This window comes from Musca autumnalis, unplaced genomic scaffold (assembly GCF_047663935.1).
Source record: "Musca autumnalis isolate F117 unplaced genomic scaffold, ASM4766393v1 scaffold_5, whole genome shotgun sequence".
Lineage (NCBI taxonomy): Eukaryota > Metazoa > Arthropoda > Insecta > Diptera > Muscidae > Musca > Musca autumnalis.
The window spans coordinates 57,830,629-57,856,238 of NW_027412088.1; the positions used below are offsets into that span (position 1 = coordinate 57,830,629).

Below are 25,610 nucleotides of genomic sequence, written 5' to 3' on the forward strand. Positions count from 1 at the left end.
ACTACCTTGTTGCAGCAAAGGTACGCACCCGCTTAAACGTAGCAAACAAAGTATGAACAGACAAAACACGAAAGTTAGACATCGGTAAGCTGCAATCACAACAGATAAACAACAACATTGTTCCACAACATCCCATACGGGACAAGGGAGACTTCTCTCATATCAATGAGTGCACCCCGATTCATATTTAGCTCAATGATATGGGACCTACTGTTTATCGCCGAGTCCGAACGGCGTGTCTTAAGACACCACTTATGGAGAAGTTTTTCAAGGCTGAAATACTCAGGAAATGTCGCCAACATTACTGAGGGGTATTTTGCCACCGTTGAAAAATGTTTGATGTTGCCTGGCCGGGGAATCGAACCCCCGACCTTCTGCGTGCAAGGCGGGCGTGCATACCATTGCACCACGGTGGCACCCAATCACAACAGATAGCCACAGCATATTCCACTCAACTAGCCCAATTGCTTAATCAAAGCACTCCTCATCCCGATAACATATCAGCGCAATGGCAAAGCATTGCCCACTCCATGCAAACAGCCGCAAAATCCGTACTTGGATACCAGAGACCTCCACCAAGGAATCCATGGTGTGATGAGGAGTGTCGTGCTGCCACCGAAGAGAAAAATGCGGCATATAAGGCTACTTTACAATCCGTAGCAACGCGTAGCGCACGAGAGAGATACAGGGAGAAAAGGAGAGAGGAGAAACGTCTTTTCCGCAGGAAAAAGAGAGAGATGGAAAAGCGGGAGTGTGAAAAAATCGAGATGTACAGGAGCCAGAATGAAGTCCGAAAATTCTACCAAAGAGTCAAGCATCAAACTGATGGCTTTGGTACAGGCACATCCTCCTGTAGAGATCAGCAAGGTAATTTCGTAACTGATGCAGATAGTGTACTCAGGATATGGAAAGAACATTTTTCAAATCTGTTGGTATCCAATAGCAGCGAAGACGACGAAGATACCACAGTCCCAATCTCAGAAGATGGTATTGAATGTATACCGCCCAGCCAAGATGAGGTAAAGACAGTAATAAATCGGCTGAAGAATAATAAGGCAGCAGGAGCCGATGGCTTACCAGCCGAGCTGTTCAAAACCGGAGGCGACACGCTGATAAGGTGTATTCATCAGCTAGTTAGCACCATCTGGCAGGAAGAACGAGTACCCGACGATTGGAACCTGAGTATCCTGTGCCCCGTCCACAAGAAGGGAGATAAGACTGTATGCTCTAACTATAGGGGCATAAGTCTACTCCCTATTGCCTACAAGATCGTGTCAGGGATATTGTGCGAACGACTAAAGCCTATGGTCAACGAGATAATTGGACCATACTAATGCGGCTTTAGACCTGGCAAGTCCACCATTGACCAGATATTTACCCTGCGGCAAATCCTGGAGAAGACCCAAGAGATGCAGATCGACACCTACCACCTTTTTGTCGATTATAAAGCAGCCTTCGACAGCCCGCTGCGTTCAAAGGTATTCCAAGCCATGTCTGAATTTGGTATTCCCGCAAAGCTCATCCGGCTTTGTAAAATGACTTTAACTGACACGAGGTCCTCAGTTAAAATAGGAAAGAACCTCTCCGAAGAATTTGGTACCAAAAGAGGTTTCAGACAAGAAGACAGCATTTCGTGTGACCTCTTCAACATCCTGCTAGAAAAGGTTATACGAGAGGCAAACGCCAAAAGAAGTGGCACAATCTACACCAATAGTCACATGTTACTTGCTTATGCTGATGATATAGACATCATGGGCCGATCAGTAAAAGAAGTAACTGATACCTTTATAAAGGTCGAAGGAGAATCTGCTAAACGTGGGTCTGGCGGTAAACGGTGAGAAGACCAAGTTGATGGTGTCGACGCGCAATGCATCCATTGAGCTCGGACCGACTGTGGATGTTGGTCCCTATAATATTGAGGTAGTAAAAGACTTTGTCTACATCGGCACCTCCGTAAACACAACAAACGACATCAGTTGTGAAATAAAAAGAAGAATTGTATTGGCCAACAGATGCTACTTTGGTTTAAGTAAGCAGTTTAAAAACAAAGCCACATCTCGTCAAACAAAAATAACGCTCTACAAAACACTGATACTACCCGTGCTGATGTATGGCTCCGAAGCCTGGGTACTTGCGCAAGCAGACATGGTAGTGCTTGGTGTGTTTGAGAGAAAAATTCTTCGAAAGATATATGGACCAATCTGCGTTGACGGCGAATATCGACGTCGCATGAACCACGAGCTGTATCTGCTATACAACGACGTCAAAATAGTTAAACGTATCGAGATGCAGCGATTGCGTTGGCTAGGCCATATCATAAGAATGAGCGATGATGAACCCGCTAAAAAGGCGTATTAATACATGCCACATGGCGGTGCACGCAGAATTGGCAGGCCAAGGAATAGATGGCGCAAACAAGTGGATGATGAGATGAAAAGGCGCGGTATTCCAGAGTGCAAAGCAACAAATAGAGAGGAATGTAGATCTCTTCTTAGTTCGGCCTATAGAACAAATGTTCTGTAATGGGCCAGCTAAGTAAGTAAGTAAGTAAGAGGTAAAATTCCAAAAGCGGTATTAGCGGACACCGTTCTACATCTGCCCTGCACGCAGAAAATCGTAGTTCCATTATCCTTCAAAGGATCCCAGTAGGAAATTGAATCTGCGATGACCATTTCATCAACGAAAAATTTAAAAATTGTCTTTAAACAAGACGGTGTCACCAAATTTGTTACTCTTCCATGTGCAATGTGTGACATTCTGAACGAAAATGTGCCTTGGTACAAGTTAATGTTCATTCTATCGTCCGTGAAGACAACTTCAATGGATTGGAGGCAACTTTGAAGACACATAGCAGAAAACTTCCAACTGGGATAATATATTTTTTTACGGTGATTACACCTCTGCCGTTCAGACTCCACAAATAAGAAAGAGGTCCATACCTTTGGGGTAAACAAAGGATATAGCAACACTGTATAAACGAGATAAATCTTCCCATATTTCTTCCTCGATTTTTATGGGTAAATATTTATTTATTGCACCCTGTATAAAAATTGTTAATTCTTTATTAAGTAGGCATGGAAAAACCCACACTTTATAAAGTGCACTTTATATCTATTTATTCCAAAATACTTGAGAACATAACGTATTAAATGTTCCTTTCTAAACAACCACACACTAATTGTTTAGTATTTCAGTTAGAATGTTGCTACTCTGCTAACCCATTTTCAAAAACGCAGTATAAATTTTCCAAACCATCGACTGACAGCCATTCTAACATTCTACTTAAACGAGCAGTTGCGGTAGTGGTGTTGGTGGTATTTTGCTGGCATTCCACAAAGGGGCAACTCCATTTGCAATAAAATAAATGGCCCTGGCTAAGTGCTGGGCTGGTGTTGTCTTTCAACGAGGTTTCGCATTTTTTTGCTATCATCGGTCATGGAAGTACTTACCTTGTGCTTTGTTTGCGGTAACTAAAGTGAAACAATTTTTGTTTTTCGCCCGGAAATTTGTTGGTGTTATAATTTCGGTGTAGCTTTTCGTGGCTATCAATTCAATTGTATGTTGAAGTACAATTAAAAACATGAGTACTCGACGGCAGGCTAGAGAACGTGAAAATAACCGAAAATAAATGGCAATAAAAATGTGTAATCCGGTAATAAAATACAATTCTTGAATGAATGACCTCACATTTCACACCTGTGTGTGTATGTGCGTAACCTTTAAAATGCAATGAATGAATGAATAATATGAAATACTTCCTTTTATATAAGCGAATAATAGTTTCTTATTAAGAGGTGATTCCAAAGGGTTTATTTGATTGGAAATCCTAATTTCAGAGACGAGAAGACAATTTGGTATTCTGGAAGTAAAAACGTATTTTTTATGCTTTGGGCTTCTGTGGGAAGCATTCTCATTGAAGATTAGAGTTAGACTTGTTGAACAAGACAGATCGATCTTTTCATATGTAACCAGTAGGTAATCTTATACGCACCGAAAATGTTCTTAAAGAAAAGCGCTAGTCTTTCTAATACAAGCTTCTAATACAGACTGAAATTGAAATGATCTTCTATGGAGGACGAAATGTTTTCCGATAGAAGACTACAATTTTATAGAACACTAGAAATTAATATTAATTCATTTCTCGTTGGAGTCGAGCTTAATGACCTATGATTTTTGCAAGTGAAAAAGGAAAGTCGAAGACTCGAACCCACACATGTTTCGCCTTTGGTAGAAGCTCATCAGACATATCGGCTGTGACAGGGCTTGACAACACATTTTCATGTGTTTTTCACGGACGTGTGTTCAAACCTCAGCCTGGCTCAAGCCGATTTTTAAAAATTAAAGAGAACCGGAACATTCTCCGATATAACGTAGTAGCAGCAGGTCTTTTTGCAGAAGAGCCAAAGGTCTATTTAGAGAAGACCAACATATTCTTATAGAAGTCCCGAATATAATCTTAGAGAAAAAGATTGCAGTAGGTTTTCTTATTGAAGACTGCGAAGTCATCTTGTAACAGACATACAATTTTTCATGTGGAAGATCAGAAGGTACTCTGTAAAATACAAGAAGAAATTCTTTTGTAGAAGACAAGGAAGGCTTTTAATAAAAGAACAGAAAGTCTTTTTATAGACGACGAGGTAGCCTTCTATATGTAGATCGGAAAGTATTTCTCTATAGCCAGAAGAAATTCTAACAGATTTTCTTTAAAAACCCAGAGGTGTTCCTTATAAAAGACCAAAAGGCAAAAATAGAAGGCAAAAAATATTCTTATAGATAGGTATTTTTATAGAAGACCACAAGGTTCAAAAACATCGTAATGATGGCCAAATTACACAAACTCTTCCTATAAATGGCCGGAAAAATTTTTGTTCTTTTAGAAGAGCAAAATCTATTCTTATAGTTATCCAAAAAGTCATTTTCAAAAAGACAGGAATATCTTAAAGATAACCGAAATGTCCTATTACAATGTCTTCATACGGAAGACCACAATGTCTTCTTAGACAAGACGACAAACTCTTCTTATAGAAGACCACAAGGCACAGTGGTTCCGCCCGTGGACAACAATCGAAAAATTGATGGGGACAAATTTGATTGTAAATGAAATAAATATTCTCTAAACGCATGCAATTTTTAATATCCGGTATTATTTGTGACAATTTACAGTGGTAATATGCCATGTTAAGTCGACGAAGTTGTGATTTGTATGTGGTGCCTTGAAAAAGTAAAATACGTCCGCAAAGATAGGTAGGTTAGTAGGTTAGGTGCGAAATTATAAAAAATTTAAGAGGTAAATGTACATTTTCCAAAATTAAAATGATAGTCGATGGTATTGGTAATGTTTTTACGAAAAAAACCCAGATAGCATTTAGAAGACTGTTTTGTCAAAAATCACATTGAGGAGTCTTTTTAGAGTCCTTTTGGTGATCAAAAATTGATTAAGTCGCTTGTGTGATCAGAAAGGGACTCGAAAGTGACTCACTGTAATGATTAAAAAGAGTTCAATTTAAAATACAACAACAAATGTGTAGCAATCACAAATAAATCATTGAGGTGTTTAAAATGTGACAATTTTTTGTTATTTATTGTCACATTTTGATCATCTGGAAGATTGAAAAATGCTTAATCAAAAAAGGGTCATACAGGTGTTTGAAAAGTGATTATAATTATGTATACTCTGATCATATTTTGAACAGTTAGGTGATTAAAAACTGATTGCTTTGTTTTATTTTTATTTGGTTGTAAATAAAAAAATAAAATTCTCATATACACTTTCTACAAAATTTTGATATAAATGTAACGTATAATATTAAAGGTACAGACAAACACAACACAACAGGTTTTGCCAAGTGAAATGAAGAAGCAGTATACTAACCACCAAGCAACATAAAGGATAATTAAAAGACATAACAAAGCAGAAAAGACTATTAAACAAAGGAAAGAAACAAAGAAGAATAAAAAATAAAATTTTTTTAATTTATTTCGTCTAACAAAAAGACTCATAAATGACTCCCTAAAAACTCATAAATGATTATAAACATGACTCTAAAAAGACTAGAAAATGGGTCCGAAATTAATCAACAAAACACCAATAAATGATTGAAATACGACTCGAAAAAGACTCATTTGTGATTTGTTTAGAAGAGTCGCCTGAGGTTATGTTTTCCTACCGACAAAGGAGTCATTTATGATCAGAAAATGAGCTCATATTCTAGCTTTTTAATCGTGCAGTCGGATCAAAAAAGACTCGAATTTGATTAAAATTTTCAAAAAATGCTGACTGGGAACATGTTCAGAATTCGTTTTCTAACTTCCCTAAAATTAAATTCTTTGTAAAAGAGTTTTTCTAGTATTTTCAATATCATTCCTATTATTTACACGGTGCCCCTTAACCAAATTTAAATGGAGACGATGCAGTCAGTGCATTGTCCCAATTTGAACTTCTATATCTCAGAAACGGTAAAACCTACGAAAATATCATGAAGGTCAATCTTGTACAGAATTTTCACTGCTACAACATTTTCCTTAGTCCCATTTCCATAGTACTTGCGAGTTTCAAGCAAAATCGTGAAAACTTAAAAACTCTTTAAAAGTGTGAAGTTTGACCGCGATTTATTTAACAAGCCCTCCGGCGATTTTTTTTTTAGTTTTTTGATTTTTCTCATCTATGATCATTGCAGTTTCAGAATCCGCAAAAACTTCCCAGGTGTAATCTCCTTCCATTTAAATTTGGTTAAGGCGCACCGTGTTTAATGTTGAGTTTTACTAGTGTTGTGAGTATTTGAGTTATTTTGAGTATTTTTTTAAATACAGTGGAACGTCTCTAGCTTACGATGAAAAAAATTCCAGCTGCCCCTATCCGCCACCCGGCAAGTTATTCCCCTTATACCACACCTGTAAAATCGTCAAAATTCCGAAAATAGGGAGGTACGTTTATATGGGAGCTATAACTAATTTAATATACTGAGAACTCAAAATGCAAAATTTTAACCAAATCGGTTGAATAATTTAGCAAAAATAGTTCAGAATACCGAAAATCAGCCGGTACCTTTATATGGAGGCTATACCTAAATTTTTTTCGAGGAGGTATGTTGTTTACTCAGTACTCAAAATGCAAAATTCCAACCAAATCGTTTAGAAAATTTGTCTAAATTCTTCAAAATACCATAAATCGGGCGTCACCTTTATATGGTGGATATACCTAAATGTGGACCTACATCCACAAAAACTTTTTTCTTTTTTGTCACGTTATAAACCTATGTTTAGAACTATTTATGGCACTCATTTCCATACAAGTGGGACGACTGTGCAAGGTCTACTTATAGAAGACCGTAGATCTCCTTATAAAAACCAAAAAGTCTTCTCATAGACAGCTATCAGGTCTTGTCATGGTCTTCTTATAGAAGACTACAAGGTCTTCATAAAGAATACCACAACGTTTTCTCATAGAATATTATAAGACCTTCTCATAGATGACGATAAAGTCCTCATATAGAAGACCACCAAGTTTTTTTTTTATAGAAGACAACATCTCCTTATAAAAGATCAAAAACTCATAGACAACTATCAGGTCTCTTCCAGGTCTTCATATAGAATACCACAGGGCTTTCTCATAGAATATCACAAGGCATTCTCATAGAAGACGATAAAGTCCTCATATAGAAGACCACAAAGTTTTTTAATAGAAGTCAACACCACTTTCCTGTAGATAACCACGCTGTTTTCTCATAGAAAATCATAAGGTCTTCTTATAGAAGACTACAAGATCTTCATATATAGGAAAACACCAAATCTTCTTATAGAATACCATAAGGCCTTCTCATAGAACATCACAAGGCCTTCTCATAGAAAACGATAAAGTCCTCATATAGAAGACCACAAAGTCTTTTTAAGTAAGACCAAAAGTCTCATTATAGAAGACCACCAGGTCTTGATCGAATCGGCCTTAAAAACTTGTTCTTCTCCGATTGTTTGAATTTTTCCATTTTTCAATGCCGGCGTATCCAACTTAATTTATTTAAATTCATTTTTTAGGACCAAATCCTGATGTTCAAAGCTCTAAATGTCTTATCCATTCAAGTGCATGCTCCACTTTTCCAGATAAAGCGTGCTTACCAAGCACTCCTTCAGCATCGTTGTTAACGCGGGTTATGGTTCCTATTGGTCGTCGATGCTGTATTGTCATCCCCAAAAATTATCAGCATTTCTGTTGGATGAGCTTGTGCTACTTTCGAAACATTCAGGTAGTTCTGAACTGGATAGCGTGGACTTGTATTGGTCGATAGTATTAGCACCAGATGGGTTGCCTCCAGAGTAAGCAATGCGGGCTTTGCTCTAAATTTTCAATTTGTAGAGGTACTTTTCATATTTTAAATTAAAATGTTGGTGAAATCTATTGTAGGTCCGTAAAACTTTTGGTATTGAAAATTGTAGAGGTGGGCAAACTAGTTCCTAGTTCATTGCCAAAGTTCCATTTTACCACAAAATTTGGTGTAATTATTCCCTACACCACTATGTATAGGTATTATAAGTTGGTATTGGCCAAAAAGTTTGTTACGCATCGAAATAATGGTCGTAGACCCATACTTATATATACCAAGATTAATATCTTGACGAGCTGAGTCGATCTGGCTATGGGTGTCCTTCCCGCAGTCGATCTGTCCGTCTGTCCATCAAAACCTTGTAATCACGCTACAGGTCGCAATTTTGGTCGGATCGTTGCCAAATTTTGGGTATTGATGGGGCTGCCGCAGGGGAAGAAGCCTATTCATGGCGATGTTCGGGTAAAAAACTTATTTGAGTTTTCAACTTTTTTTCCAAGTGAATATCTCAGCTTCTATAAGGGGTATACCAAAAGCAAAACCTTTTTTTTTTTTTTTTTTTTTTTATTTATTAAGCTTTTTATACAAAGACAGCTTAACTAATACTACAACTAGTCTCTAATAACTAAAGTGACTAACTAGTAGTTCATATAGTGCAGGTATTAAAAACAGAAGTATTCAACTTAAAATTGGTTAATAAGTTAAATAAGGTTAATTATCATCATATAATTAGAGTATCAAATCGGGTAAGTAAATCATACGGTTTATATCTGCGGAGTCTTCTCCGCAGATTTGATGTGTGTAACAGCTTCGTTGCTTCAATATTTTCATGTTCTTGAAGTCTTGAGTAGTATTTTTCAGCATGCAGGCATATTTCTTCCTTGACAGTTTTCATTTTCAGGTCGCGATGCAAGTCGCTATTGCGGACATACCAAGGTGCGTTAACAGAATTTCTTAAAACTTTATTTTGAAAACGTTGGATTTTTTCCAGATGATTATCTTTAGCACAGCCCCAGAGCTGAATACCATAGAGCCAGACCGGTTTTAATGCTTGTTTGTATATCATTAATTTGTTGTCGGTTGAAAGGACTGCGTTTCTTCCCAACAGCCAATTTAAACTGCGGTATTTAATATTCAATTCTTCCCGCTTATTGTTGATGTGTTCCTTCCAGCTGAGTTTTGAATCTAGGGTTATCCCTAAATATTTAGCTGAGGATTCATGTGGAACCTCATTGGTATTTATATACAATGGTTTGTGTTGTATCGGCCTTGTCGAAAAGTCAACGTGAACAGATTTATTGCTATTTAGTTTTAGGCCCCATTTATCGGTCCATTGGACTACATTATTTAGCGCCGATTGGAGTTTTTTTGTTGATTCGGTGGAATTTCGACCAGTTGACATTAGCACCGTGTCATCCGCGAAAGTTCCAATGAAACAATTATCGTGTAAAGGCATATCATAGGTGTATATGAGGTAGAGAAGGGGTCCCAGAATACTGCCCTGTGGGACACCGGATTTTATTGGATATAATTTTGTAAAATCATTGTCGTATCTGACTCTGAAATATCTATCGTCCAGGTAAGATGATAAGATGTCGACGTACTTCTGCGGTAGTAAAGTTTTAATTTTTTCAATAAGTTCGCTATGCCATACCCCGTCGAAAGCTTGGGAAATGTCCAGAAAGACGGCGGTACATACCTGCTTGTTTTCAAATGCATTTTCTATTGTGTGAACAACTCTGTGTACTTGCTCAACTGTTGAGTGTTTTTTCCGGAATCCAAATTGGTGGTCCGGTATGATTCGCTTTGAAGTCACAATGGTTTCAAGGCGTTTGCAAAGTAATTTTTCAAATAACTTTCCAATTAGAGGTAGTAAAGATATTGGTCTGTATGATTTGATTGCGTTTGGGGGTTTACCAGGTTTGTGTATCATTATTATCTCAGCAACTTTCCAGTAACTGGGGACGTATCTAAGTTTGAAAGCAGCATTCATTATAAAATACAACTTTGCGATGCCGTGGTAAGGTAGGTGCTTAAGAACATCTCCTCTTATTAAGTCAAACCCAGGGGTCTTTTTGTTATCGAGATTTTTTACTGAGTTACAGATTTCTTTGAATGTAATTCTTTCGAATTCAGTGTCATTATTGTATTCTTGACACGTTTGTGGTGTATTAATGATTTCCCTGTCTTCAGTAGAGGTTATCGGATTACTTGAAACGCTAGAAAATTGTTTTTGTAGATATTCTGCAAATGTATTAGCCTTTTCTGCACTACTCTTTGCCCATTGGCCGTTTTCTTGTAAAATAGGAACCTTTTGAGATATTGGCTTGTTCTTTTGCTTTACTGCTTTCCACAAGGAATAGTTGGTTTTACTGTCGTAGGTAAGATTGGAAAGATAATTGTTGAGATTTTGCTCATTGTGCCTCTTTATTTCTCTGCTTAATCTTTGAGTGATGTTGTTCAGGGATCTCTTATGCTCTGGCGATCGAGAGTGTTGCCATTTCTTACGCATCTTTCGTTTATTTTTCACTAACTCCCTAATGTGGTTTGGGTACGATGGTGTAGTTTTAGGTTCCTTCTGTGGAGGCGTGCTATCCCAGGCTGCTTGTTGAATGATGTTTGTAAACGAATTTACTTCTTTTTCTATATCCTCTTCGGTCTCTATATATTCATATTTGATTGACTCATTGATTAAGATTTTAAATTTACACCAATCTGTTCTTCTGTTAGTTAGTCCAGAACTTGGATAATACATTGAGGGCTGCTGATTGAGATATGTTAGGTAGATAGGTGAGTGGTCAGAGGTGGGACCATACCCATCATGCACTGAAATCCTGTTTGTATTAATTTTACACGTGACAAAGAAGTCTATAAGATCAGGGGTTTTAGCTGCATCAGATGGCCAATAAGTAGGCGTTCCTGTTGATAGAACTTGGCACCCTTTGCTTTTTATTGCCTTGTATAATTCTCTTCCTTTGCTTGTTGTTAATCTGGAGCCCCATGTAGTATGTTTGGCATTGAAATCCCCACCCATAATGAATCTATGGTTGTGAGAGGTTATTAGGTTCTCGTATTGGTCTTGTTTAATATTGTGGCGTGGTGGACTATATACTGATGTAACCGACAGCGGCATACCGTTTTCAACTATGGTTATGGTGGTGGCTTGAAATTCCTCTAAACTGATTATGTTTTCTCTCCAATGTTCAATAGATTTTCTGATGATCACTGCACTACCTCCACGAGCGTTATTACTGGGGTGAATTGAGTGATATGTATCGTAATTTTTGAAGTGAATATAGGAATGTTTTACAAAATGAGTTTCACTGATAAGACATATATCAATATTTTCTTCTTCCATAATCAGGGAGAGTTCATCTTTGTGCTTGAGGAGGCCATTTGCGTTCCATTGCATTATTTTTAAACTTTTAATCATTGATACAACTAAAGAAACTCTCTTCCAGCAAGCAAAACCTGACAAGGAATTTTGAGGGTATTAGTTCCATTTCACCACCGAATTTGTTGTCATTTGAAATTTTGTGTATGAAAACATTTTCACAAATAACTGCCTATATAGGTCCACTTTGGTCTTACAATTGTTCCTAGAAGTCAACAAATTTCTTCACCAAAATTGGTAAACATGCATGGACCTATCACGTTTCGCTATACCCTTCATATAATGGTACTCCCCCATTTCAGATATTTTCACGCATTTATCTACATTTTCGGCTTAAATGGACTGTAATTTGTCATGTATGGCTTTCAGTGTTTAAAAACTTCTCCATCAAAAATTGTGGACATAGGTCCATGTTTTGATATATCCGCCATAGAAGGGTACCTACCCACGTTCCGTATTTTTAAGGTTTTAGCCTCATTATCTCATCGAAATAGCTGAAATTTGGTATTTAGTTTTCGCTTGGGTTACAAAACTTTTCTTCAGAAATTTGTCGGTGAATTTCAACGTTTTGATATAGGCCCTCATAGAGCATTACCTTCCAATAGTGGGAATTTGTAAGATTTTACCTACATTATTCTCATACACATTTAGTTTCCATGGGAACTATTACATAATTCTGAATTACTGGTATTTTATCACGTTTTAGTATAGCCCTGTTGAACGGTACCGGCCGATTTTCGCCTGAAATCTGGTTCCAATATTATTTATATTACAGCCCTATCAAATGAGACCAATAGTTTCCCTTCCTATTTAAGTAGGCAATTTTTGTTTTTTAACCCATTTCGTACTTGATGTTCGATTTTTCAACAAAAAAATATTTATGGATGAAAAAATAAAAAAAAATAAAAAATAAAAAATAAAAAAAAAATAAAATTTTAAACAAGTTTTAGTATATATATTAAGTCTCATCTGACAGCAAATAAAAAAAATTTTTCTTGGAAACTCCCCCTCCCCCTGGATTTTTAAAACTTATATTTTTTGGATGGGTTCCACCGTGGTGCAATGGTATGCACACCCGCCTTGCACGCAGAAGGTCAGTGGTTCGATTCCCCTGCCAGGTAACATCAAACATTTTTCAACGGTGGCAAAGTACCCCTCAGTAATGTTGGCGACATTTCCTGAGTATATCAGCCTTGAAAAACTTCTCTACAAGTGGTGTCTTAAGGCACGCCGTTCGGACTCGGCGATAAACAGTAGGTCCCATATCATTGAGCTAATATGAATCGGGGTGCACTCATTGCAACCGTTTCACAAAATATAAAGAACACGATTTACATGCGCAAGCGCGACTTTACATATGCGCAATGTTGACTGTTCGAAATTTCGAACACTGGTACTTATCCTATATGTCAGTGGCTATATCAAAACGTGGAAATGTACTGACAAATTAGGGGAAAAGTTATTATATCCCCATAGAAGAATACTAGATACTAGATTTCTGCCATTTCTGTAGGATAGTACGGCTAAAATCTTGAAAACCCCTAAAATCGTGAGGTTCCGGTCTACTGAGGCTATATAAAACATGGACCAGTGCTGGCAAATTTATAGAGGAATGTTTAGCAGCCCCAAAGAAGACTAAATATGTATTAAATTACAACCATTTCTGTAGGGTAATGCAGCTAAATCCCTGAAAATCCCCGAAAATCGGGCGGTACCGTTCTATGGGGGTAAACCAAAACGTGGGCCAGTACTGACACATTTCTGAAGAAAAGTTTTGTAGAAGACTCAATACCGCTCTTCAACCATTTCGTCATTCAAAAATTATAAAATAAATCAATGAAACAGCAAATAATCATTTTTTTGTTACTTCAAAACATATTGGATAAGCGCCAGTGTTCAAAATTTCGAACACCATTTTCCGGAAAAAAATCGGAAAATTTTCTTCAGTAGATTTTTGACATTAGCGAGACGAAATGGGTTAATTTTTTTATTTTTAGTTCTCTAAATTTTACATCGAAACATGGGTGCCACCGTGTTGCAATGGTAAGCACGCCCGCCTTGTAAAAGATCGTGGGTTCGATTCCCAGGCCAGGCAACATCAAATTTTCAACGGTGGCAAAATAACCCTCAGTAATGTTGGCGACATTTCCTGAGTATTTCAGCCATGTAAAACTTCTCTGCATGTGGTGTCTTAAGACACACCGTTGGACTCGGCGATAAACAGCAGGTTCCATATCATTGAGCTAATATGAATTGGGGGTACTCATTGATATGAGAGCAGTCTCCCTTGTTCCGCGTGGGATGTTTGTGGAACAATCATCGAAACATATCAGGATTTATCGCTAATATGTCGCATATCATTCAAGTACTGTTTTGGAACCACTAAAAGTGACTTCTCGTATCGCTCTACTTAAGATATAAATCAGAGTTTATAGCAAATACTCGTAACAAAAAGTTATTACCTTTTTCAGAGCCTTTTATGCTGGCGTTAACAGCATTCAAGTCATTATCAACAATAACAGCAACAACACAATAAACAAATTAGTGAATTGAGACTGAATAGTTAGTGGGTGGTTGGGGCTTTTATTTTGTTTTGGGAATTCGGAAGCGAAGATAATGTGCTGGCAGAATGAAATAAAATTAAAACATATTATCACTTCGAATTGCATAGCAAACATTCCGCCATAGACATTTAATCAACATTCAAGGTCTCCTTGCAATTTACTCAACAGCTGCTCTACTTGAACAGAATGCTGCAGTACCTACCACCAATGAATCGCGCGTTCATGGCAAAATTGATATCATTTGGTAATTGTATAGCCACCATCAGCAACAGCTTATATTTTTGCGGAAGGGGAGCGAAAGAGTAACGAGGAGCTGTGACAGCAAAAGAAAAGCTGTCTAATTAACTTTTTGTGTCTGTTGTGTGACAACAATACAATGTTGCTCAGATATTTACTTCAACGCTTAAGTATCTTATCTAAGAGAACAAGCCCGCACACACACACACACCAAACCACTTGTCACACCATTTCCTCCATTCGCATTAACGTCTAACCACAATACAATGACACACACACCCACACATCTTTATGAAGCATAACATTCAAATGTTTTCATTAACTGAGCATTCCCATTGAGTGAGTCCTTGCTGAATGAATCCTTTTTGATGTTTGTTTTGTGTTACTTTTAATGTAGTTTACAGTATTGTTCTGTTGCTTCATTTGTTTTATTGAAGTTAAGTACAATCGTTAAAAGCCCGCCGAAAGGAACGAACGAACGAATAATGTGGTTAGTGGATGAGTTGAAGGGTAAAATTGGATTTGCTGAGTGAATGGAAAGGAAAGAGGTAGATGATTTGAAATGAAGAAATTACGCAAAAGGTATGCTAAGTAGTTTATCAATGTTAAGCAGATGAATGGTGTCCACAGGTGTTCGTGAAGGTGATGGTTTTGGCAATTAGTGTAGGGTAGCACTTTTGTGTTCGAAGAGTCGAATAACTTGGGAACACAGGCTTTTGTGAAGCGTGACAATGTTTGCCTTCCTAATGTTTATAAATAACAAGTAAGAAAGTATCAGTCAGCTGTACCGGCTGAGATATACCAGCAGCCTCGGACCTACAGGGGTTTTTTGAGTTTTTGGTCAAATTTCTCAGAAATTTCACCTTTTTGACTAACCAACAATTTAAAAACGATCCGAGACGGGTTCCTTATCTGAACTCTTTCTAAACTTTGTGTGAGAGGTATCGATTTCTCCCTTATCTTAATTGTACTACCCAGTTTAGTTGGTACCGGCAGACTTTTTTTGGGGATTTTTGGCCATTATCTCAGGAAGTATGGACTTGCCAAAAAAAAAAAAAAAAAAAAAAAAAAAAATGCGACATCGTAACAAGCCCCGCAAGAAAAAGTTTTTAGAAAAATTTCAAAACGATCCGAGATGACCTTTTCCCAAATTTTGTGTGGGAGGTACTTGAAGAACGGCACCAATATAGTCCATATTCCAACCTTATGCATGGCGAGCTGAAATAATACGGTGTGCAAAGGTTTGATCAATCAGAATCTCCCTGCGAGAGTTATCTTGCGGACTTGCAATTTAAGTTGATGGTGTCAAGGTTTTTTATCTCAGGAAGTATGGACTTTCCCCCGAACAAAATTACTGTCGTAAAGAAGACGGCATGGACAACTTGATGAAAAAATGTCAAAACGATCCGAGAGGTGGTCTTTAACAGCGTTGCGATGTTTACAACGTACTGAGGAATAGGATCGTACCAGAAGTGGAGGTAAGGGATTGGCTTTCCTATTGCACAAGTCTGTTCAATGAAACCCTATGTCGCTTCTGCCTGTATCTAATGACCCGTTGTGCATGGAATTCATAACTTATATATCCCGCCGATAAATAGCTGTAGTCCTGGTTATATGCCCAACCTCAGCCCCCTTTAGGAAGGTCAGAAGCCGTCTATTCTTAGGGGACTTTGAGTGCATAACGTAATAAGGTAATAAGTTAATGACCTGTGGGATATACTGTTGGTTGAGCAAATTGAGAGCTCTACGTTTTGCACAATCAATTAGGATGCCACTACCAGAATTAGTGGAGAGTGTCACAGTTCACCAGATATAACCATCGTGTCGCCTGGTCTGAAAAACGTCACCTGACGTCGTGCTTCGTCGAGCCGACCCCAGTGAACCCAGACTCTGGGAACTGACACTGAAAGTTACCAGGTTGTTCAGTAACTACAACGGCTACATCATCTGAAGAGTTGCAATATTGAAGCAGGAATAAGTGAATTGTGGGTAACGGTTAAGTCACTCGCGAAACCTGGACAGAAGGAAGAAAGGACCTCATTAGATCTCTTCCTACCGAGGAGAAACTACGGAAAGATGAGATTGCAAATGCCATCAGGAACACTAAGTCATCCAACGCATCGGGCCCTGATGGTATCTGCTAGATGCTGGTTGCTGCTAATGCCGGGAGTGGAGAATCTCATTAAAGTTTTCAACCTGTCGCTTACTACACTCATCGTTCCCAAAGTCTGCAAAATGGTAAGGGTGATCCCGCTACTTAAGTCAGACAAGCAAAGGTTAATCGTACAGACCCATTTTGCATTTGTCGCCCGTAACAAAGACCGTTGAGGCCTTAGTCATCCCCAGAGTCAAATATAACTATCCAGTTGCCGATCATCAGCACGGATTCCATAAGCAGCACAGCTCGACAGCAGCGCTGCACGCCATCTCCACGCATATTTGTCTAGGACACAACCAGAGAAGGCCGTGTGATAGAACAGTCCAGGAACAAGAAGTCCAAACCCCGTAGAGTGAAGCAGGGAGTTCTCCAAGGTGGGGTGATATCCCCACATCGTAAAGTATGCGGATGATTGTACGATTTTGGCTGATGTCATTTGCGAAAGGCTGAATTCATATTTGACTGATCTTAGCACCTTTTTCCACGCGAGGAATATGTAAATATCCGCCATTAAATTTACAGTCACTCTGTCTACCACATGAATGGCAGAGGTGAGAACAGGGTTGAATGTTTTGGTCGATGGTAGCAGAATTCTGACCATAAACAGGATGTTAATGTCGTTGGCGCATGCCACAGCTATCTGCGATGTACAAGATCCTCAAGTCCCTAGCTGTTAGAATTTGGGGTGTGTATATAAGGAAACCTTGTTGGCCACATATAATGCGATAGGTCGGCCACCTTGAGAACTGCAACAGGGTGCCTCCTCACGTCTGTCATGTCTCCTCAAAGATTCTTCCAGTACAGCAACACAATGCCATGCTATATTGAACCACGTACCATATAATGGTAGCTCCCGATTTAAGATATTTTGTGCATTTGAGGTAAATTTTTTTACCGAACTAGCTTTAATTTCACATTTGAGGTTTTTCGTGGCTCCGAAAACAAACCACCAACAAATTTTCAACATATGTGCATGTTTTGGAATAGCCCCCATATAACGGTTCCCCCGATTTTCGGCATTTTAGTTGAAATGTTTAACCGATCTTGCTGAAATGTGACACTTTATGTTTTCTGTGGTCACGAAACTTCTTCAGTAAAAATCGTTATCATATGTCCATGTTTTGGTAAAGCCCCCATATAACGGTACCTTCCGAATTTCGATATTTTAAGGTTTTTAACTACAATTTTTATTAGAACTTGCTATATTTTGACATCTCAGGTTCCCAGTGTCCAGGAATTTTCTTCACTTACAATCGTCAACATAGGTCCATGTTTTGGTATAGCTCCCATATAACAGTACCTCCCGATTTTCGGTATTTTGAGGTTTTTAGCTAAATTTTTTAACCGAACTAGCTGTAAGTTGTCAGCATAGGTTCTTGTTTTAGTATAGTCCCCATATAACGGTACCTCCCGATTTTCGGTTTTTTTGAGGAATTCAGCTACAATTTTTAACCGAACTATCTGTAATTTAACATTTGAGGTTCTCAGTGGCCACGAAAGTTCTCCACCAAAAATCGTTAACATTGGTCCATGTTTTGGTATAGCCTCCATATAACTGTACCTCCCGATTTTCGGTATTTTGAGGTTTTTAACTACAATTTTTATCTGAACTAGCTGTAAATTGACATTTCAGGTTCTCAGTGGCCACGAAAATTCTTCACTAAAAATTGTCAGCATAGGTTCTTGTTTTAGTATAGTCCCCATATAACGGTACTTTCCGATTTTCGGTTTTAATTTGACATTTGTTGCTTTCAGTGGTCACGAAACTTCTTCACATTGGCCCACGTTTTGGTATTGCTCCCATATAACGGTACCTTCCGATTTTCGATATTTTGATACTTGGTCTTAGCTAAATTGTTTGACGGAACTACCGGTTATTTGGCGTTTGAGGTTCCCTACAGTTATAAAACCTTTCCACCAAAAATTGTAAAGTTAGGTCGACACTTTGATATAGCTCCGTAGGTGGTACCTTTCACCTGGCTGAACACATTTTTATACCCTCAGCATTTATGCTAACGAGGGCATATACATTTTCATACGAGCAAAATGTGCCTCATCGAAATAATGGTTTTAGATACTAAGTATGTTTGGACGAAATCCGTTTCAGACAATTTGGAGTTGATTTAGCCATGTCCGTCCGTCTGTCTGGCTGGCTGGAGCGCACGATAACTCTCGAATGGATCAACCGATTCGGTCCAAAATTTAGCTTTCGTAATATTTTGTCCAAACTTAGTTTAAGTTCGAAGATGGGCGCTATCGGTCCACTCCTTCCGGTAACTCCCCCACAAAAGTTCAAAAATGTTCGGAAAATTTGTGCGTACCATAACTCTTAAAGGGATAAAACGATTTGATCCAAACTTTGCACATCGTCATATTTCTAGCAGACTCAGATGAGGTTCCAATATGGGCTCAATTGGTCCACTCCTTCGCGTACCTCCCATACAAAATGTCGGATAAGTTCAGATTAGGACCTTCTCTCGAATCGCCTTCATTTTTGTTGCAACAACTTGTATTCACTGCCCCCCATACGACGGTACAAATTTTATCAGGGGCAATTCTATACATACTGAGAAAATAGCCTGAAAGGTGCAAAAAAACCCCTACGATACAGTGTGTAGTGGTTGGAGCGCAAGATAAATCTCGAACGGATTTGCCGATTCAGTCCAAATTTTGGCCTTCGTAATATTTTGTCCAAACATAGTTTTAGTTCGAAGATAAGCCATATCGGTTTACTCCTTCAGGTACCTCCCCCACAAATGTTTGGACAATTTGTGAGCACAATAACTCTTGAAGGGAGTGGCCGATTTGGTCCATACTTTACACATCCAAATATATCTACCAGATATAGATCAGGTTCGAAAATAGGTCTTATTTGTCCACTCCTTTGGGTACCTATCACACAAAATTTCGGATAAGTTCACTTTAAGACCTGCCTCCGAATCGCTTTGATTTTTGTTGATGCAACTTGCATTTGCTGCCTCAATTACGACGCTAAAAGTTTTTTTAAGGGGCAAGTCCATACTTCTTGAGAAAACAGCCCGAAAGTTGTAAAAACCCCTATGACACCATATTTAGTGGCTGGAGAGTACGATAACTCTCGAACTTATCAACCGATTTGATCCAAAATAGGGTCTTCGTCATATGTTGGTCAAACTTCAGTTTCAGTTCGAAGATGGGGAATACCGATACTTCCTACAACATCTAAAAAGTGTCACTAAAATGGTTTGCACTATGTCTCCTCACGGGTCAACCAATTTCGTCCAAACTTTGGATCTCCTAACATTTTGTCGAAATTTAGTTAAACTTCTAAAATGGTCATATCGGTCCTCTCCTTAGGGTACCTCCCCGACAAATGTTCAACATTTGTGTCCATGTGCAGTTTAGGGTATGTTCGAAAATCCTTTGGAAATGCATACCGATGCTGTTCGATATTATGTTTTCCGTGGACAAGTCCATGCTTCCTGGCATACTGGTAAAAAAGTTATACGATGACCACTGAAATGACTTGTGGGCGCGATATCTATCGAAAATATATGACTCCCAAAAATAGATCCACTTAGATAATGGACAATGTCGGCCAATTCCTTTTTGTACCTCCTCCGCAACACTTTTGAACTTTAATCCTAATCCACATTTTTGTCGGTAAGTTCATATGTCCAAAAAGTGTTTCAATTCACATGGACTGAGGGTATATCTCTGTCGGCAAAGCCGACTGATATTTTTTTACTTGTTTAGATTAGTTTAGATACTATAGCTATTTGGGGCAATTTAGGCATTTGGTCAAAAATTGTTGCACCTAAAATTATGAAAGGAAACTAATTATTCCATTTTAATTAAGACTGTGTTATGGTGGAGGGTATACAAGTTCAGCCCGGTCGAACTTAACGAGTTTTTACTTGTTTTGGTTTACACAACTTCAATATGATATAAATTGGGAATAGTCGGCTATGAAAAAAATTGGTATTTTCATTGGATTTCCGAATAATTACAAAATGTATTTCTTCCTCCTCCTGTTTCATCCATAACATTCCACATTGTATTTTAATAAACAACCTTGGTGTTTGAAAAGTTTCATTACGACATTGCCAGAGCAAAAGTTTTTCCAATAATTTTCCCCTGGGCTATTTTCATTATCGAAATCATTACCATGTACTGACTAAATGAATGATTATTTTTGTGGTAAACCAACAAAATAAATGAAAAGATAAAAAGTGGAGCAGCAAATTCCATTGTGCATTATAAGTTTTCATTTGTGTTTGTTTGTATTTTAGCCCACAGCAAATGCTTTTAGAATTCCATTGAGCTTTTGAGTACTTTTTTCATGCTCATTCCCTAGAAATAGTACATCAGCATCATTATTCGTTTGTACTTACCTCCCAAATCAAACGAAAATCCTGTTGTTCAACTCGTAACAATTCGCAGGTGGTTTTTGTGACCACAGTACTGTCGCGTGGTAAATCGTGTAGTATTGATTCGCCAAATGTTGCTCCAACGCCCAGATTACACAATGTCACTGGCGACTGTAGAAGAAACGAAACAGAGAGAATGGAAGAACGAAATGAGTAATACGTACATTAGAAGGGTATTGAACTGAAGGTTTTACAAAAATAAAATAAAACTAATTTTCAAAAGCATTGGCATTCCAGGTTAACTTTATTTGCCTGCGGCAGTTGGACGAACAGTTTCAAAGAGTTCTTTGGAAACAAACAAAATGTGAACTTATTTTGTTTAATTAAAAGAACAAAACTTTAAAATACTTTTGCATTTTAGATAAGAAACAAAAATTGATTAGGGGAATTTTTCTTACTTTTGACATATTTCCAATGTTTAAAATAATTTACCTGGAAGCTATGTACAATATAAATATTTTTTTCCAATGAATTTTTCGACATTTCACAACTTTGAAACCTTAAATAATTCACACACTTCTGGTTTACGCTGCATAATGTATGAAAAATTTGCATTGATTCCTCATTGCTCCTCCGAGAAAGGCAATATATTCTTCGTTTGTTTGTTTGTTTTCAAGTAGTCACTTTTTAATTTCATTTTTATTATTCGTGTGTTTTTATTGCTTTTTTCCTTATACGCACTCGGAAATCTTCTTAACGATCAACGATGGAAAACCATAAAAATCGCATGGAAATTTACTTTTCCCCTTTTGCATTTTTTCACACAAACAAATAAACCAAATGGGATTTTTATGTTGTTCTGGTTGATGTGAATGAATCAGCCATAAAATGCATTTCATTTCATTTCACTTTGAGAGGTATTCATTCATTCGCAGGTTTGAAGTAAACACAGAAACCTGGATAAAGCAAGGACATTGCTTTAAAACAGATTGAAATATTAAAATTGAGAAAGTGGGAAAAATTCCTTTTGAAATAAATTGAGCAAGGATGCGGGACACTTTGGAACTCTTATCTACAGAACTATGGAGTTCCGCAAGAAAAAATATACTTTTGTAGCCATCATCACAGGGTCTACCCGCTATTAAAATTTCAACACGATTTAGGAAGTGGTCTCAAAATTAATTTAAACAAACAAATACAACAAATAAAATATATTGATTTTGTATCACACGTTTGCTTCAAAATACGCAGCATTTGTACATACCGTAATGTGGGGCTATATCAAAATACTGACATCTACCTGAAATTTTTTGTAATCAAACTTTTGATTCATAGAGAACTCGAAATATTATATTACGTTAAACTAAGTTTGGAAGAAAATTTTGAAAAAGTTTGAGAGTTATCCTTGCATGAAAGTCATTTTAGTATGTGCCTGCAGGTGTTTTTTGAGCTTTTGGGCCATTATCTCAGGAAGTATAGACTTACTCCGGAAAAAATTTTACCCTTGTAATACGCGCAAATAACCTTAGGCAAAAAAATGTCAAAATGATCCGAGACGAGTCCTCGAACTGCACTTTTCCCAAATTTTGTGCGGGAAGTAGCTGAAAACGGGACCGCTACATGACGGGATGATATAATACGATCTGCAAAGTTTTGTCTAATCAGAAACTCCCTGCGAGAGTTATTTAGTGGATGTGCCATTTTAGTTTTATCGTCTGGGTTTCTTGGAGCTTTTAGGCCATTATCATAAGAAGTATGGACTTGCCCCTGAACAAGTAAAAAATTATCAGTCGGCTTTGTCGACAGAGATATACCTTCAGCCTGTGTGAAGTAAAGCACTCTCTTTCTAAAAACGTATGTATTTAGGGGGTTTTCAGAATTTTGGACTTGCCGACAAAAATATGGATTTGGACTAAAGCTCAAAAGATTTGCGGGGGAGGTACCTAAAGGAAGGGACTGACAGTCAATTTTGGAAGTGGGTCTTATTTTGGGAGTAATTCCTCTCGATAAATATCGCGCCCACCAGTCATTTCAGTTGGTCACCTTTTAACTTAGACCCACGAAAACATATTTACCTTACGGTAAAAATATCCAAAGGATCCTTGAACAGACTCTTAAACGCCCTTAAATTAAAATGTTGAACATTTGTGTGGTTGGTACCCCAAGCAGTCGACCGATAGGTCCCACTTTTAAACATAAACTAACTTTGGACGTAATATTTCGCGATTAAAAGTTTGGACCAACCACTGCACTTGGTGGCCGTTTTCTATAACTTACTGGTCATTTTTTCAAGAAGTGTCGACTTTCCACTCAAAAAACTTGTACCATCGTAATAGGGACCTTGGGTGCAACTTATTGCAAGTACACGATTCGAGAGGAGGTCCCAAACTACACTTTTCCAAAATTTTGTATGGGAGGAACCCGAAGGCGTTTACATATATATTCCATATTGGAACTTGATCTATGTCTCATAGAAATATCACGATGTGCAAAGTATGGACCAAATTTGGAACGAAGTGGTTTGTTTATTCGTTAATAGTTATCGTGCTGCATCCACTACACATGGTGCCTTTCTCGCTTTAGGGTAATTTTGTCAGCAAGTATGGATCGGCCCCTGAAAAAAACATGTATCGTCGTAATACAAGTTGATGCAAAGCGATTCGAGAGGATGTCTTAAACTGCACTATTCCGAAATTTTGTGTGGGAGGTACCCAAAGGAGTGGACCGATATAGTCAATATTCGAACTTGATCTATAGCTGGTAGAAATATTACGATGTGCAAAGTATGCACCAAATCGGTTAGTCCCTTCGAGAGTTATTGTGCGCACCATTTTTCCGATTAATTTTGAACTTTTGTGGGGGAGGCATCTGAAGGAGTGGACCGATATGGCTTATTTTCGAATTTAAACTATGTTTGGACAAAATATTACGAAGACTAAATTTTGGACCAAATCGATTCATCCATCCATCCACTCCGTCCTGATGGTGGCAGCAAATACAAGTTGTTACAACAAAAATCAAAACGATTCGAGAGGAGGTCTTAAACTGCACTTTTCCGAAGGAGTGGACCTATATTCGAACTTGATCTATATCTGGTAGAAATATTCCGATGTGCAAAGTATGGACCAAATCGGTTAGTCCCTTCGAGAGTTTTTTCCGAACATGTTTAAACTTTTGTGGGGGAGATACCTGAATGAGTGGAGGGATAAGGCTCATCTTCGAACTTAAACTAAGCTTGGACAAAATATTACGAAGTCCAACTTTTGGACTGAATCGACTGATCCGTTTGAGAGTAATCGTTCGTTCTTAAAGACAACAATCCTACCTACCTAACAAAAAATGCAGAAAATCGATTCCTGAACCACTGTGCGACGCCAAGATCGTGCAATCATCCCTACAACCATATCACAGGATAGGCACAGGTTAAACAATGTCGGAGATATCACCCCACCTTGAGAAACTCCCTTCATCCCTCTACGACGCTTGGACATGTTGTTCCTGAATTCCACATACGACTGGCGTGCACACTAGGGTGGGGCGATTTGAACACCACCAGGGGCGCCTGGATATTCTTATTATTGGGATTGTACTGAGCAAAAAAGTCCACTAGACCATATGTCAACGGTGAAAATCGAGCCCCCGGATTTTGACTTGAAGTTTTTGTTCAAGGTTTTTTGGATATTTTGGCATATATATACAGCCAAACCACTGAGATTTTCGATCCAATACAAAGACCAAAATAGTAGCCAAGAAAATAATTAAGAACTCTCTAGTACATAGCAAAAGCATTGGAACGCTCCTTCAGGCAGTTATGGCCCCGAGAATGTGCACATTTTTCGGAAAATATCGATAAATTACTCAGAGCTACAAAATTTGACTCAAAGTCAGTGGGTGGAAATTTCTTTTGGAGATGAAAGCTCTTGGTGAGTGTACTAAGAACGCAAAAGGAAATTTTCAGGATAGGTCAAGTTTCTGAGCTATGGTTTGGCCAAAATATCCTTGAAAAAATTTTATGTCAAAATCCGGGGGCTCGAATTTCACCGTAGACATAGGGTCTAGTAGACTTTTTTGCTCAGTACAGTCCCAAGAATCAGAAACTCCAGGCGTCCACTATCACTTTTTTTCCTTCCATACAAATCGCCCCGAACTAGTGCACACAACATGTATATGATTATGTAACGTTTCTGTTCAAACGGTCCTCAAACGGCGTGAATTGCTTGTCAGTATCAAAGACTTTTGATAAGTCAAGGGTAACCATAACTGTTCTTTTGCACGGCTTGCTCAGGTAGAGTCCTCGACTAATATGTGTGGAGTTGGTGTGCGGCGCTGTTTTCGTCCTGTGCTCTTAACGGAACCTTCGCTGATGATCGGCAATTTGATAGCTATTTCTGACGCTGGAGAGGAGTAAAACCTCAAGAGTCTTTTCTATGGGCGATAAAAGGGAAATCGTTGTGTACGATTCACATTTGCTGGCATCGTTACCTGGCTTCAGTAGCGGAACCACCGTGACCATTCTCCAAACTTCGGGAACGACTTCCGGCTCATCCAGCTGCTTCAGAGCTCAATGCTTTGGATGATTTAGCGTTCCTG

The 25,610-nt window shown here is 38.2% G+C and overlaps 1 protein-coding gene across 6 annotated transcripts in view; it reads right to left on the reverse strand.

Annotated features, from left to right (window-relative positions):
• Epac (Exchange protein directly activated by cAMP) overlaps positions 1–25,610 on the reverse strand; it is a 569,466-nt gene that overhangs the window by 153,787 nt on the left and 390,069 nt on the right. For all 6 annotated transcript variants that reach the window (XM_073956939.1, XM_073956944.1, XM_073956945.1 and 3 more), the window contains one exon: positions 21,045–21,191. In XM_073956939.1, coding sequence (XP_073813040.1) covers positions 21,045–21,191 — 147 coding nt within the window. The remainder of the gene's footprint in view (positions 1–21,044; positions 21,192–25,610) is intronic.